Source organism: Ciconia boyciana, chromosome 11 (genome assembly GCF_034638445.1).
Source record: "Ciconia boyciana chromosome 11, ASM3463844v1, whole genome shotgun sequence".
In the NCBI taxonomy this organism is placed as follows: Eukaryota; Metazoa; Chordata; class Aves; order Ciconiiformes; family Ciconiidae; genus Ciconia; species Ciconia boyciana.
In genome coordinates this window covers 21,238,890-21,252,250 of record NC_132944.1, presented here as the reverse complement: position 1 = coordinate 21,252,250, position 13,361 = coordinate 21,238,890, and the positions used below count along the sequence as shown (strand labels likewise).

At 59.8% G+C, this 13,361-nt stretch overlaps 1 protein-coding gene across 1 annotated transcript in view; it reads left to right on the top strand.

Annotated features, from left to right (window-relative positions):
- The window catches only part of PLXNA1 (plexin A1), a 123,981-nt gene that overhangs the window by 68,879 nt on the left and 41,741 nt on the right, over positions 1–13,361 (top strand). Inside the window, exon 10 of the mRNA XM_072875598.1 lies at positions 5,641–5,841. Within this exon, the coding sequence (XP_072731699.1) occupies positions 5,641–5,841 (201 nt within the window). The remainder of the gene's footprint in view (positions 1–5,640; positions 5,842–13,361) is intronic.

Below are 13,361 nucleotides of genomic sequence, written 5' to 3'. Positions count from 1 at the left end.
ATCCTGTGCAGCATCCGTGCCACCCACCGGAGAAACCTGTCACTGGCGGGGCGGTCGCGGGAGGTCCCCGCGTCCCCAGGCTGTGGTGGCATCACTGGCTGTTTGGGTTGGGTCTGGAGGTCTGGCCAGCAACTGCTGGCTCCACAGTAGATGCTGATTCGGGTCCAGAAGGGAGAGCTTTGGGGAGGAGAGTTTCTCCCCTGTCCCTGTCCTGGAAGAGGTCTCTGGTTGAACTTACCTGGGTTTCCAGTTGCCTGTGCAGGGGCCCAGCTGCCTGATGGTTGCTGCTGGGAGCAAAGCCATGTGCTGTCCTGACGGGAATGGCTCAAATGGACATTGTCCTGGAGAAAGCGTTTGCCCAAATCATCTCGGATAAAGTTTGGTCTCTGAGCTCCAGCAGAGCTCGGGTCCCATCAGCCTCCCAGGCCAGGACTGGTCCCCAGGAGCAGAGATGAACAAGAAAGGCTTGTCTCCACTTCACAGACCGTACGTGAAAGCAAGCAGCCAAGATGTCCCTCAAGGTTTTTGCCGTCCTGGCTGGCACTGAGAAGAAGTCTGCCTCTGCATTCCCCGGCTCGGGAGGAGCAGTGAATCTCCATCCCCTGTAATTTCTGTCTTCTGAGGTCTGCCCTCATCCTTGGTGAGGACCTGTGGGCTCCTGGGCATCCTTCTAGAACAGGCTGTTGTCGTCCCCGTGTCCCCTTGCTTCCGTGCTGGGCTGGGAGCACGTGTGGAGTCAGACAGATCCATCTGTGTCCAAGACACCCCAATTAATTTTTTCCCCTTCCTCCCCTTTGCTGCTTTCAACACTCGAGGAGCTAAAGCCCTCCAGAAGAGGACAGGAGAGCTGGACCATTACTCAACCATTGCCCAGCCACCAGCAGCACCATCGCTCTTGTGCCGGGGATGGGATGGATGGAGGAACATCTTCCCGCGTACTGGGGCTGAGCCCTGCATGGCTTCCCTGCTCCCTTGGGGTGGGTTGACCTTGGCTGGACGCTGGGTGCCCATCGAGCCGCTCTAGAGAGTTTTTCTGTGGAAAAACTGGAGCGCCTGGTCCTGCTGCCTCTCCCAGGGAGCTGCTGTGTCTACAGGGGAACATTTGGGCTTTGCAACCTGCAAAGAGAGCTGCTTGGGTCTCGTACTTGGGTGCAGTTTGGAGCCTCCGTGGACTTCAGGAGCAGATGGACTTGCAGAAGATGATGGTGTCCCTTCATGAGGCTGTGCGAGGGCTCTCGTCATGACCCTTATTCCGGGCACGGAGCTGAGTGAAGCCGCCTCTCAGCCAAGTGCCTCGTGAGAGCTGGAAAAGCCCAGCCATCGCTCTGGCACGTGGGCAGGTGGGGTCGGCGCTTGCCGTTTCCGTACAGCAACAGGCGAGCGCCAGGAACGAGACTGCGCTTGTCAAGCAGCCCCTCCTGCCCCCGCACCGCCCGCAAGCGCGGGCTGTGCCGCGGCCCCGCCGTCGGTGCTCCGTGCCTCTTGGATGGTGCGGCGGTGGCTTTCCACCACCCCTTCCACCAAACGGCCAGACTCCGGGCTCTGGCACCATCCCTCACCTCCCTGGAGGTATCGTCTGAGAGCAAGGGGCTTGCACCGTGCTCGTGGGTACTTGGGCGTGCGATGCACAGGCCAGAACAAGCCCAGCCCAGCGGCCCCACATGAGGGGGGATTCGGTAACGTGAAAAGATGGGAAAAAGCTGTTTTCTCCCAGCTTGTGCCCTGAAAAAATCCGGTGAGGGATCGGCCTGTCCCAGGCATCCCAGAAGCCTGCTCTTGAGGTCGCGGTTCCAGCCAGCGCTGGCGTTGGTTCTGCAAATGCAACACGTGGTGTCCAGACCGCTGGAGCCCAGCGGCTCTCGTCTGCCCGTTCCCCTCGCCGAGGGCACGGGGGAGGCTGCTGAGCTTTTCCCCCTTCCCTGCCAGGTGAACCCAAAAGCATCTGGCTGTACCCCCCAGGGGTGTTGTCTTTGGGATGGATGCAGCTCTCCCACGGACCAGCTGCTTGGGAACTCGTGTCACTCCTGAGCACGGGCTGGCTGTCACCTGGCAGACCTTTTTGGCCACATGGAGACCTGGAGCGGTGCCTGGCTTGAGGTTTGGAGCGCCTGGCTCAGCCTGTTTGCACGTTGGTGTGGCCTCAGCAGTTCCCAGTGGGGATGGTGAGATGCCCTCAGACCAGCCGCTGCTGGGGGCTGCGTGTCCGGGCTGGGATGGGACATCCTGTCCCCATCTCCAGCCGGTCCCGGTCCCCAGGAGGGCAGTGCGGTGGGTGAGGGGGACACTCGGTGCCAGCCCATGGCACCGCCGGGCAAGTTAACAGTGGGTGTCCGGCCCCATCCCCTCCGTGGGATGATGGCTGACTGGGAGGGTCATTTTAAGCAGGATTTGGTCTGTCTGCGTTGGCTGGAGTGTGGTGGGCACTGGTCAGGAGAGGCAGGGACGGGGGTTAACAGCAGTGCTTAACTCCATCTCTGACGGTTCCCATGGGCGGTTCACCACGGTTGCCTGGGTCGGAAAGCAGCTGTTTTGTAAGAAAACACAAAGAGCGAGCCATGGCGCTCTGTGTCGGGTGTGCCGGGGGTGTTTGTGTGGATTTCTGGGGGGTGGTGGGGCAGGAACGGGGTGTGGGTAGGAGCCACCGCTCGCATAAATGTGCCTGGGAATGGCGGCAGCAGGAAGGATGTCCCTGCCCACCGGCTGCGGTGGCTTTGAACCCTGGGCTCCGGAGATCGCCCTCCTCTGTGGCTTGCTCTGGGGTTCAAGGGTGGAGAAGGTGATGAAGCAGCCCAGGCTGCTGTTTGCTTGTCCCTGCTTGCGGTGGCCAGCAGCGGCCGCGGGGTGATCGGTGATGGATGCTGGATTCTCCCATCCCAAAAAGCTGCTCTCCTGCAGCAGTCCCTGCTGATGCAGAGCTGCCACGGAGGGCGAAAGGGTCCTGGCCTGCGGGGACCAAGCGCGTTGATTCAGTCTAAGCAGGTTCAGCTTGTGTTTGTTCTTCGTTCCCCCACCAGTGGGAAAGGCTGGGGACTTTGTGAGGGACCCCCAAAAGCCGGGGTCAAGCCCAGCCCCAGACTGCCTTCATCCCCATCTCCGCTGATGGCACAGCCTTGCAGCTGGAGCTGGGAGCTGCCAGAGAAACCCAAACCGCAGCATTTGCAGGGTGACTCTAAAGCTCTTACCTCTCCAAGCAAACCTGGACACCCTTGTCGTGTTCTCATCCAGCTAGAAAAATGGGTTTAACGGAGAAAATCCACGTTGTGCAATATTTGGGGATGTGTACTTTGGGGTCTTGCTTTTCTGCTTGTCCCATTCCTTCGTAGCTCCCTGCTCCTGGGAGCCGGGGCTCGGCCAGGAGGGCTGTTTTTGGCAGGACGGGGAGCTCCATGGGCTGTGCAGAGCGTTCCCAAGGGATGTAAGCGCCGGGCAGTGCCGGAGTGAGTTTTGTCAGCGGTTGGAATTGCTTGGAGGGGAAATGAGTTGTCCCAGTGCCCCCACCCCTCCGGGCACCCCGGGCACCCACCAGCACCAGGTGCTTCCTGTTTGGGCGAAGGCTGACATTTTTGCTGGATGAGACACTTCTGCCGGCAGATGCGGAGCATGTGACGTCGTGGGGGGGACTCGGCTCAAACCACGAGTCAGCAAAATGAGCCGGCCTGCCTGCCCTCCCGCCTGCCTGCCTGCCAGGGAGAGGGACGCAGTGCTCCCCAGGCACCGGTCTCGCGAGCATCTCTGGTGAGCCCAGTTGGGGCGGCATGGACTTATATGGACTTAATAATTATGGAAAAATGAGGAGGTGAAAGTGTTGGAGAGCGAGCTGGGAGCTAATTGTCACCGTACGTGTGCGTGCCCCGCGGGCAAGGTGTGTGCCGCCCACGGGGTTCCCCTGCAACGTGAACGGGGATCGAGCAGGCAGGGACATCTTCATCCGTCAGCACTTCTGAGCCGGTCCTGAGCTGCTGGGGAGCCGTGCAGCGGCGGGGACCGCTCGTTGTAAATGGCGGTGGGCACACGGGGTCTCCCCGCTGTGAGCCCTGAGCTGATTCTGAAAGGGGAGGCAACTCCAGCCCCGCTTTGCAGAGCGGCAGCCGTGATACGGAGCAGGGAGGTGGCAGAGCAGCACCGAGGGTCCCCAGACTGTCCCAGCCCCATCACCATCTCCGGGTTGGGGCTGGCACTGCTGTTCCTCACTGGTTTCATTTTGTTTAGCATGTTTTGTGGATAAATAGTTTCCTCCCTTAAAAATTGTGCTGTTGGGGAATACAGGCTTGTGAAGAAAAGAAAACTTAAGGAGTAAAACGAGCTGGGGTTTTCTGTCAATATTTGCTAAATGAAACGATTTATTGTTTGTTTCTCTGCATCTTTTGAAAGTTAGATTAGTCCTACCGGCTGAGATAAAGCCCGGTGCTGCGCAGGGTCCGGCCCGGCTCACTGCAGGGCGGCAGGAGGCAGCTGGGCAGCGTTGGCCACGCGTGGCTGCTGGTGGCCCTGGGGCGAGAGCTGCCCCCACGCCGTGGCCGTCAGCAGCCTTGTGAGAGCAGGAGGGCGGCTGCGTCCACCCCCGGCGCTGCTGCTGCCGTTCCTGTTTTCGGAGTAGCTCGTTTCAGCACACGTTATTCCCTCCTGACGTTATTTCAAGCCGACGCTTCCAGGAGTCGCTGTCGTAGGTGTGAGACCTCCACCAGGCTCGGCAAGGCCGACGTGGGATTGCATCAGGCTGTTGTTGCCGAAGCGGCACCCGCCGGGGCCGCGGAGCTGTTTTGCTGCCTGAGCTCATTTATTTTTGCTCCCTCCCGCTCCCCTGTGCTTTGCACACAAGGCTCTCCAGCTCCCGCAGAGCAGCTGGGAGCCCATGGCTATTAAAAGCCGAGTGCTTTGCCCTCCCGACGGCTCCTTCCCTGGGGAGCGCGGGGGGCTGGCAGGGTGGTGCTGAGCCCCTTGCCCTTGCCTTCCCCCCTGCTTGGACTCGCCAGCATCCCCTGGCCGGAGGTGCTGTCTTCTGGGCAGCCTGCAGCCAGGCTGGTTGGGGTGATGCTGCTTCGAGCTGGCCACGGATAGAAGCAGCAGCAGCAGCAAAATTCGCTGCAGAGCAGGTTCGCTGCAACACTGCAGGAGCACGTTGCAGTGTCAAAGGGGGAAAAGGCTTTTCTATCCACTGGTGAAGGAAGGAGGATAGAGGCTGTAAGGGAAACGGGAGGGCTGAGAGGGTAGCCTGACAATGCGCAGCCCAGTGGGCATTAACTCTGAAACCTACTGACTGCAATGGTGGCATTAAAGCCCATCTCATTACCAGTCATTTCACCCAAACACGCGCTGCTGTCGGAGCGCCAGGTTGCCGGTCCCGTAGCTGAATCCTCTCCCCACCTCCCGCCTGGATCCACCCGAGCTGTGGAGAACACCCCACTGCCCTGCCACCGGATTCCTCTGTGCTCTCCTTTTCTGTCTTCAGGGCTTTGGTCAGAGCAGCTGTGAGATGCTGGTTTGGGGTTGGCCGCGCATAAGGATTTTACTCAAGCGTGTGCTCAGGGTGGTATTTTCGCAGTGCGTTGCCCTGCCTGCCAGCCAAGGGGGGTCCCGGGGGTGCTGGGGGAGGCTGCGCGGTGTTCCCCTCTCATCGGCTGCCCCTCGTTCCCCTCGCAGGACTGTCCCCAGATCCTGCCCTCCACCCAGATCTACATCCCCGTGGGCGTGGTGAAACCCATCACCCTGACGGCCAAGAACCTGCCCCAGCCGCAGTCCGGCCAGCGCAACTACGAGTGCATCTTCCACATCCCCGGCAGCACCACCCGCGTCACCGCCCTGCGCTTCAACAGCACCAGCATCCAGTGCCAGAACACCTCGGTGAGTGCTCGCCTTGGCGTCTGCTTCGTTTGCGGGCTGCTCGTTTCCTGCCCTGCCCTGGGTTTGCACGGCTGGGTTTGCTCTCCTGTGGGCAGGTAACGGGGGGGCTTCTGGTGCTCGTGGGGTGCGGGGTGGGCTTCCCCCCCCCCCCAGCTTCCCCCAGGTGCAGAGGGGGGCTGCTGCCTGGGGTTGTTCCGGATAGGATCAATGCCAGAGCCGCCCCAGGGGACCCGCCAGGCTTTAGGAGCACTTCCAAGGAAATTGGCTTTGGAAAGCTGAAGAAAGTTGCCTGGGCCGGAGCCAGCTGGCCCGGACGTGCCGGAGCCTTGCCTCCCCCTCCCCTCTGCCTGCTCTTGCTTCCCTCTGACACCAAGCCATCCTACTTCGCAGGCGGGATCAAGCTAACACCTTCTCCGTGTCCCGCTGCGCACGCTCCCCTGCGTGCAGCCGTGCCTGCCAGCCCCGCAAGCGCTTCCCCTCCTCCCCTGCAGCCCCCGTCCGTCCCCAGCTCCCACCGGCAGCGGCCTCATCCCCTTGCCTGCCTGCCCTCCATCCCCGCCCTGCCGGTGCATCGCTCCCTGCCTCTCTCTCCTTGCTCCCTACAGCCCTGTCACTTAAGCTCTCTCCTGCAGGCAGCTCTGCCTGTTCTGCCCTCTCCAGTTGCCTTATCCCTAAGCGAGAGGGGTTTTTGTGGCCCCTCGGTGAGCCGTGTGCGTGCCCCTTGCTGGGCAGCAGTCCAGCGCAGGCAGCACCGAGCCCACAAGCAAACCCACCTGGGGTCTTAGCAGCCCCCCGGGAGCCAGCATTGCTCAGCTCCTCGGCTGCCCCGCTGCGCTCTGCACTGACCTGCCCTCCTGCGCATAGAGCCGGCTCCTCCCTTCTCCCTCCCATTTAATCCTTTTAAAATTTGTTTTCCATCGCTCACACTGTGAAAGCTCATTTGCAGCCTAACACCAGCGCCGATCCCTGCTCCCTTGTCCTTTGGTGGCACGAGTGACATTTAGAGGCCATTGAAGATGAGCCCTGGCTCCTTCCCTCCCCCTGCGCTCCTGGGGCTGCGGAGCCTTTGGGCAGGAGGAGCATCCCGAGCCGCTGCCTCCTGCCCTGGGCGGCAGTGCCGGGGGGGGACGCTGTGCTGCTGGGGCTCTTTCTCGGCGACACGCAGTTTGCGAGGAGCAGAAATGCTCTCTGTCCTGAGCTGCCGGCTGGAAACGTTGTTGGTGGATCCGTGCTTGGCCTGGAGCTGAATGCAGGCAGCGGCACAACGTGCAGGCTCCAGCGAGGGGCAGGACCAGAGCGGTGCCTGCGGGGCTCTGCTGCAAGAAGCCGTTAGCAAGGCGGCTTAAGCAAAGGTTTGTCGTCTTGCTGCTGCGTTCGGGGAGGAAAAGAAGCCAGATGGAGCGCTGCCCAGCGGAGCTGGCTTGGCTGCTTGTCCCTGGTGTTGATCGTGACCCTCCCCAAGGCGTCACCATGTGGATCTGCCCCCGGACCCGGTCTTGCCCGTCGCAGTGTTAGTGCTTTGAGGGGAACATGATGGATGCAAAGAGACGTCTCCCTGGTGCAGGTCCCTTCGCTGGCGTCTCGTTGCTGCTGGTAGCCAAGCTTGGCTGCTCTTGTCTCCATCGCAGCCCCGTGGGAGGTTTCCTGGGGGACAGCTGAGCTGCCCTTGTCCCGGCAGGAGGCTGGTTACACCAGGTACCTGCTTGGTTGTCCGAGGGCTCTTCTGCAATGTGCCCGTGCCTGGCCCCACTGCCGGAGCGCCTGTGGCTGGAAATGGGCTGGAGGAACCATTGCCCTGTTGCAAAGGGTGGAAGAAATGGGGCCTCTTTGTTCCAGAGAGGACCAACAGGGACCCCGGCCGGGTGCAGAGCTGTGTGAGCACCCAGGAGGCAAAACCGTGTCTGCCCAGGGCATGGGAGGTCTTCTGAGGCTCTGCCCTTGCCTGGCCGGAGCCCCTTGGCCAGCCCAGCCTCCTGCCAGGTCTCCTCTGCCTGCAGCTGGTGGAGCCGGCAGCCCCCTCTTGCCCAATTCTTGAGCGTAACGGTTTAGCTTAGTTCATTTGAGAGCAGTTTGGGACGGTGCGTGCTGCAGGATGCTCCCTATAGAGCAGCGGCACGGCTGCGCGGTGCCGGCAGCGGCAGCCTGATGGCTCCCGTGGGGTGTTGGGGAGAGGTGCCTGCGCCAGAGCGGAGCCTTTGCCGCACGGAGGTGGAGCTCGGAGAGGGGCTCGGAATCATTTGGACTCATTTCTCCCCAGTAAGTTTCAACTTGCAGGGCAGGAGGGAGAGGCAGAAGCAAAACCCACCACCTCTGTTTCCCAAGGGGTGCCGTGGCTGCCAGCACCGGTGTCACGAGCTGCACGGCCTCTGCAGCTCTTCTCCAAAGGGATGGGACAGCTTGAGGTGTCCTCACTATGCAGAGCTGAGGTGACCGACGCCTTCTCCTGGGCTGACAGGGGTGGACGTTTGACCTGAAAATTGCCAGGGACGCCCAGAAAGCAAAGGAAATCAGCTGGAGAGCGCGTGGGAGGTGTTGCGGGCTGCGCGGGTGCGGGACCGGGCGGCAGCAGCTCCACGGGGCTGCGGCCTCAGGCAGGAGGCTTGGCTTTCAGGAGCAGGGTGGCTTCACAGAAGGAAGAAGAGAGTTTTGGCTTGAAAGAAGCTGTCTTGCTTTCAGGGTCTGCTCACCTGCTTTCACGTTTGAGGGCATTTAGCCAGGCTGCTTTATGGTGTGGGGGATTCAGATTCACACTTCTGTGATGCTTGTCTCCTCCCCGTCTTTGCTTGCAGTCCATCTGGCTGGTTGATGGCACTTCAGGCTCCCGCGCAGTTACCCACCCATGACCCGCCGGGTTCTTCCATTGCGATTCGTCCTTTGGGTTAGGATTTTGGGTCTTGCCTGGTGTGGAGGGCACCGGTGAGTGGAAAAGGAAGGAAAGGATGAGATCCTCCCGGCCAGCAAGTGAGGAATGGATGTCCTCACCTCGGGAAGGCATTTAAGCACACTTTGTTTCCAGGAGTTTGCTGGGATCTAAACAAAAGGTTAATTACTCTGTGGAATTAGGGGTGCTTTCCTGAATCGCGGGTGAATGGAAGGGCTAATAAGTCAAGCCCGCTTGAAACTCTTTGTCTTTTGTTTATTTTTAGTGCTTGTCAAACTCCAATGACTTGTTAGCACTTTGAGGAAAAGACATCTTGGTTAAATATTCAGCAGTCCATTCATTAAGGTTTGAGTGTCGACTATTAACATCATTTGAGACACCCAACTGATCTTCAGCAAACCAGGCCTGGTCTTCCCCACGCATGCCAGGGCAAAAAGCAAGCAGAAAAAACCCTTTTGTGCCTCCTCTCTTCGGTCTCTTTCTGCTCTTCAAAGCGAAAGCGACCCTAAAGGTTTTCCGCGTGTAATGTAAAGAAGCAAAAAAGGAAAGACAAGCCTAACTAAGAAAATAAATTATTTGCTGGTAAACTAGCTTTTTGTTAATTGGTTACTTTAAATCTTCTGGAGGCAGACATTTCCAGGCTTGCTTCTTGCAGTGGAGGATGGGGAAATGGTCACCTGTCTCTTAATGTGTGCAGATAATACTACTGAGTTTCATTTTCCAAGCATCCCTGCCTTTGCCCATTCTTTCCCATCTGCCATCCCCAAACGGGGCTCATCCTTCCAGTTGCTGCCAAAAATAAACAGTTTTGCTGTTGGAAAGTACCACAGTCCCGAATCTGCACTACTGCTTGTAATACTGGACTTCATCCGATTTAGTCCTGGCCTTGGCAAAATGACTACAGGTGTTTCTCGCTGCCAAGAGATTGGCTTTTTCTCTCCAGAATGTTCCTGTGAAGGCTGAAATAGCCCGAGAGCTGCTCTTTCCCTTTAAATGTAAAAATAGGAAGAACCCCTGATCTCCTTTCCATGAGCGTTTGAGTTTGTCGTCTCAGCACTTTAAATTAAGCCTCACGCCTCAATTATTTCCCCTTTCCTTTTAATCAAAGCCCTGCGTGGTGAGGAGCGGCTGTGTCACCCCCTGGCTCCCTTTCGGCTCCTTCCTCGCCGATCCCCCTGGCACGGGCAGCCCGCCCTGCCCACCCCTCTCGGCCGCGGCTCCGGAGGTCGCTCCCCTCCGGCCAGGCTCGGGTCGGGACGTTCGTCCAGGAGCAGCTTATTCCCGTGACGGAGCGATGTGGGGGCAGAGCAAGCCGGGCCGGTGGGGTGGGCGCGCGAGTGGGTACCCGGCACGGATGCTGAGGCCGGGACGCCCAGCCCCAGGTGCGGATGCTGGCAAGACCCGGTAGATTTATGTTTTCTGGGTGTTTTTTTATTGCGGTGGAGCCTGGGTGTTGCTCTGACATATTCCCAGGGTCTCGGGTTCTCACTTCCACCCCGCTGAGTTTTGGGCAGGAGGAATCCAGGCGAAGAAGCTTGTGTGTGTGATGGGGGAGGAAAGGAGGAGATTTATGTGAAAAGAGCAAAAGGAGATCCAGAATCAGAGGCCAAGCGTTACCGTCAAGTTGTGCTGTTGTGTGGATGACGGTATTTTACTAGGCCTAGGGTGTATTTATAGAGGAACATAAATCATACACACATGCCCTGTTCTGAGCGCCGCGCACCTCCGGTGTATGTATCTCTAATTAACTAGCCATGGAGAGGAAAACAGGATTGGAGCCCACAACCCCGGCACCGTTTGCCAACAAAGCCGTGCTCTCCGTCCTAGCGGTGCCTACATTTATCTTTCCTGCAGCAGTGTTTAAAGTGAAAAGGGAGTATCAGGAGAGTTTGATAGGATCCAATTAAATTCCAGCAGATAAAATAATGATGAATTGCAGTTGAGCCCTGGCGAGACGCGATGTACATTACTGCCGTCCCCGTAGTGCGGGGAAGGAGTTGAGGTCATCAGCTACAGAAAAATAGGACACAGCTGCAGCCCAAGCGCTCCTCCAGAAATGCAGCCCAGGGGGACGGTGCCTGCGAGAGGGAGGGGGGGTTTGCAAGGGGAATTTGGATGCGGGGGTTTGCTCGCAGCGGGCAGAGGAGCAGCCCCTCCGCTGCCTTCCCTGGGGAGCGGGGTCCCTCCCTTCCTTCACCTGCTGGGTTGTGCAGGCTGTGGCCGGAGTGGGACGGACGCCCTGCGGCGAGGGGTGTGATGGCCGTGGGGCTGCCCTGCCTCGTCTGGGCTGGGAAGGGCTAGTGCCTTTGGCTAGTTGGCACGGCGCTTGCAGGAGCATCCCGAAGTGCATCTCGGTGCGATCCACCCCCAGATTTGGGGTGCTCCCTCGCTGGCCGTGGCTCTGTCCCTTGGGAGCGTGACTCCCTGGAGGTGCTTCCTCGGAGTGCTGAATCCCTCACCCCACGGGGAACGGAGCGGCTCTCGGTGCCCATCGCTGCCAGCGGGCAGGTGGGCAGTGGGCTTGCTAGCACCAGATGTGAGACCTTCAGGGGAGGTGGCACCCGCAGCCCGTGCAGCGTGCCGGGCTGGTGGGCATCCCCCGCAGGGGGATGGGACGGGGGCGAGAATCAGAGCCGTGAGAAGCACACGAGGTTGTCGGCTGTTACTTGGGAAGATGCCTGAGATCAGTTTTGGGTAAAGAGCCTTGAGAAGGGCTTGGCGAGGAGTCCTCTTAGCTGAACCGCGTCCCTGCGGAAGGAGACCTTGCTGGGAATAGCCGTATCCAGGTCAGTGGGGCTGGTGTGTCCTTCACTGGCCCTTCCACGCTCGCCTTGTAGGCTCTTCCAGAGAGGGACGGAAAGGCTGGCCGCGTTAGGTAAGGAGCCAAGAAGCTCATGTCTCCGTTGCTGACTCACTCGATGACATCTTTTCTCCCATCCCCTTCCGTGGGCCGTGCTGGGCGAGCACGCTTCTGTCCTCTGGGTGCTGTGCCTGTCGTTTTTTGCTCCCAGAGCAAACGTCCCTTTCCCATAACTTGCCCTCGCGGCAGCCACCGTGCCGCGTTATTCTTCGGCACAGCCGGGGGGTCCCGGGTGCCGTTGTGGAGGTGGTCTCCTAACAGAGCTGCCTGCATGGGCGCATCGCCCCGCTCACACCCGCCCTGGCCTCCTCTCCCTCCCACGGCTCATCCCGGATTGCTGCCAGCCGCAGCAATTGATTAACCGGGAAGTTAATAGCAGTTAAGTGTTTAATGGATGTTTAGCGCAGAAGCAGGGAGGAGCCAGCGTGATGGGACCTGCTGGCTGCCTGTGGGCTCTTGTCTGGATCCCGTGGGACGTACAGATTTGTAAGCACCCCCCTGCCTGATCCGCGCCGGTTGTGGGGCCTTCGGGGCCGGAAAGCGGCTGCTGCTTTGCTCAGCTGCCGCGGCCGGGCCGCTGCCGCCTCCCCGGCTACGGCTGTGCCCGTGGGTGGAGAGGGCACCTTCCTGCCCGCGCTACGGCAAGAGCAGCTGCAGGGAGGCCTTTTGAAAACGTCCTTCAAAAGAAGAGGTGCTTGGGAAATGAGAGAGGCATCTGATGGATCTCGGCGTCCCGGGAGGCTGAGCCCTGAGCCCCTGCAGCCGCAGCTCCTGCCCGCATGCAGCCGAGCCGCTGCTCCAGCTCTGGCATCCTACAGGGACCGGTAGCAGCATCCAAGCTGCGGGCCCGCTGCCTGGCTCTGCAGGGCGGGTGAGACGCCGCTGATGGACACGCCGCTGATGGACACGCTGATGTCACTGTTACCCGCGTTCCCTCGGCGATCCCACACCGCGAACGCCAGCCAGGACCGCAGCTCCTGCTCCTGTCTGCCGCGTCCCTCTGCGCAGCACTGCGCTCCCGGCTGCGGAAGCAGCGACCCGCCATCCGCTCCAGCTCCGTGCCGTGGCAAATTCAGCATCCTCAGCACGGTAGCTTGGAGGGAGAGCCCTGTCCTTTCCCAGAGGGACACAGTCTCTTGTGCCAGAGCTGTCTTGGGGCTGGTGCATGAAGAGTTAATGCTCTCCCTCCCTCTCCCCTTATTCTTCTTCCTCCAACCCACCTCCCAGAAGAACTAATTTCCAAAAGCAGCCGGGGCAGAGAGATGCAAATAAGTGTTTTGGACAGCTGCAGGCTGGATGCCTTCCTGAGATGCCAGGGCCCCAAATGAGACATGTCAGAGTACAAATTGAAAATGCCAATTTCACTTACGCTGCCACGTGGCTCGTCACAGCTAAATTCTGCTCCGGTGCCGCCGCCGCCCTCCCCAGCACGTGCTTCCTCCTGCTGCTGGGGGATGGCCAGCTCCTCATCACGGTCCTGTTGGGGATGTCCTCAGGTGGGTGTAGGATAGGGGAAGGTGAACAGATCTGGGCTCCCAGCCCGGTTCTGGCTCCATCTTCCCGGGCCTGGTGATAGGGGTGTTGCTGAGGTGGTGCGGTTGTAGGTGGTGAGGTTGTAGGTGGTGCGTGGAGATGTGGCTGAAGGTCCTCTGAGCACGCACGGCGAGAGGTGCCGTGTCTGAGAGGCTGCATGGTGGGATGTGATGGGCTCTTCCTGCAGACAGGAGATGGTGGTGGAACTGTTGGGCGCTCGAGAAAGGGTTGAGTTTGCAGTTGGCT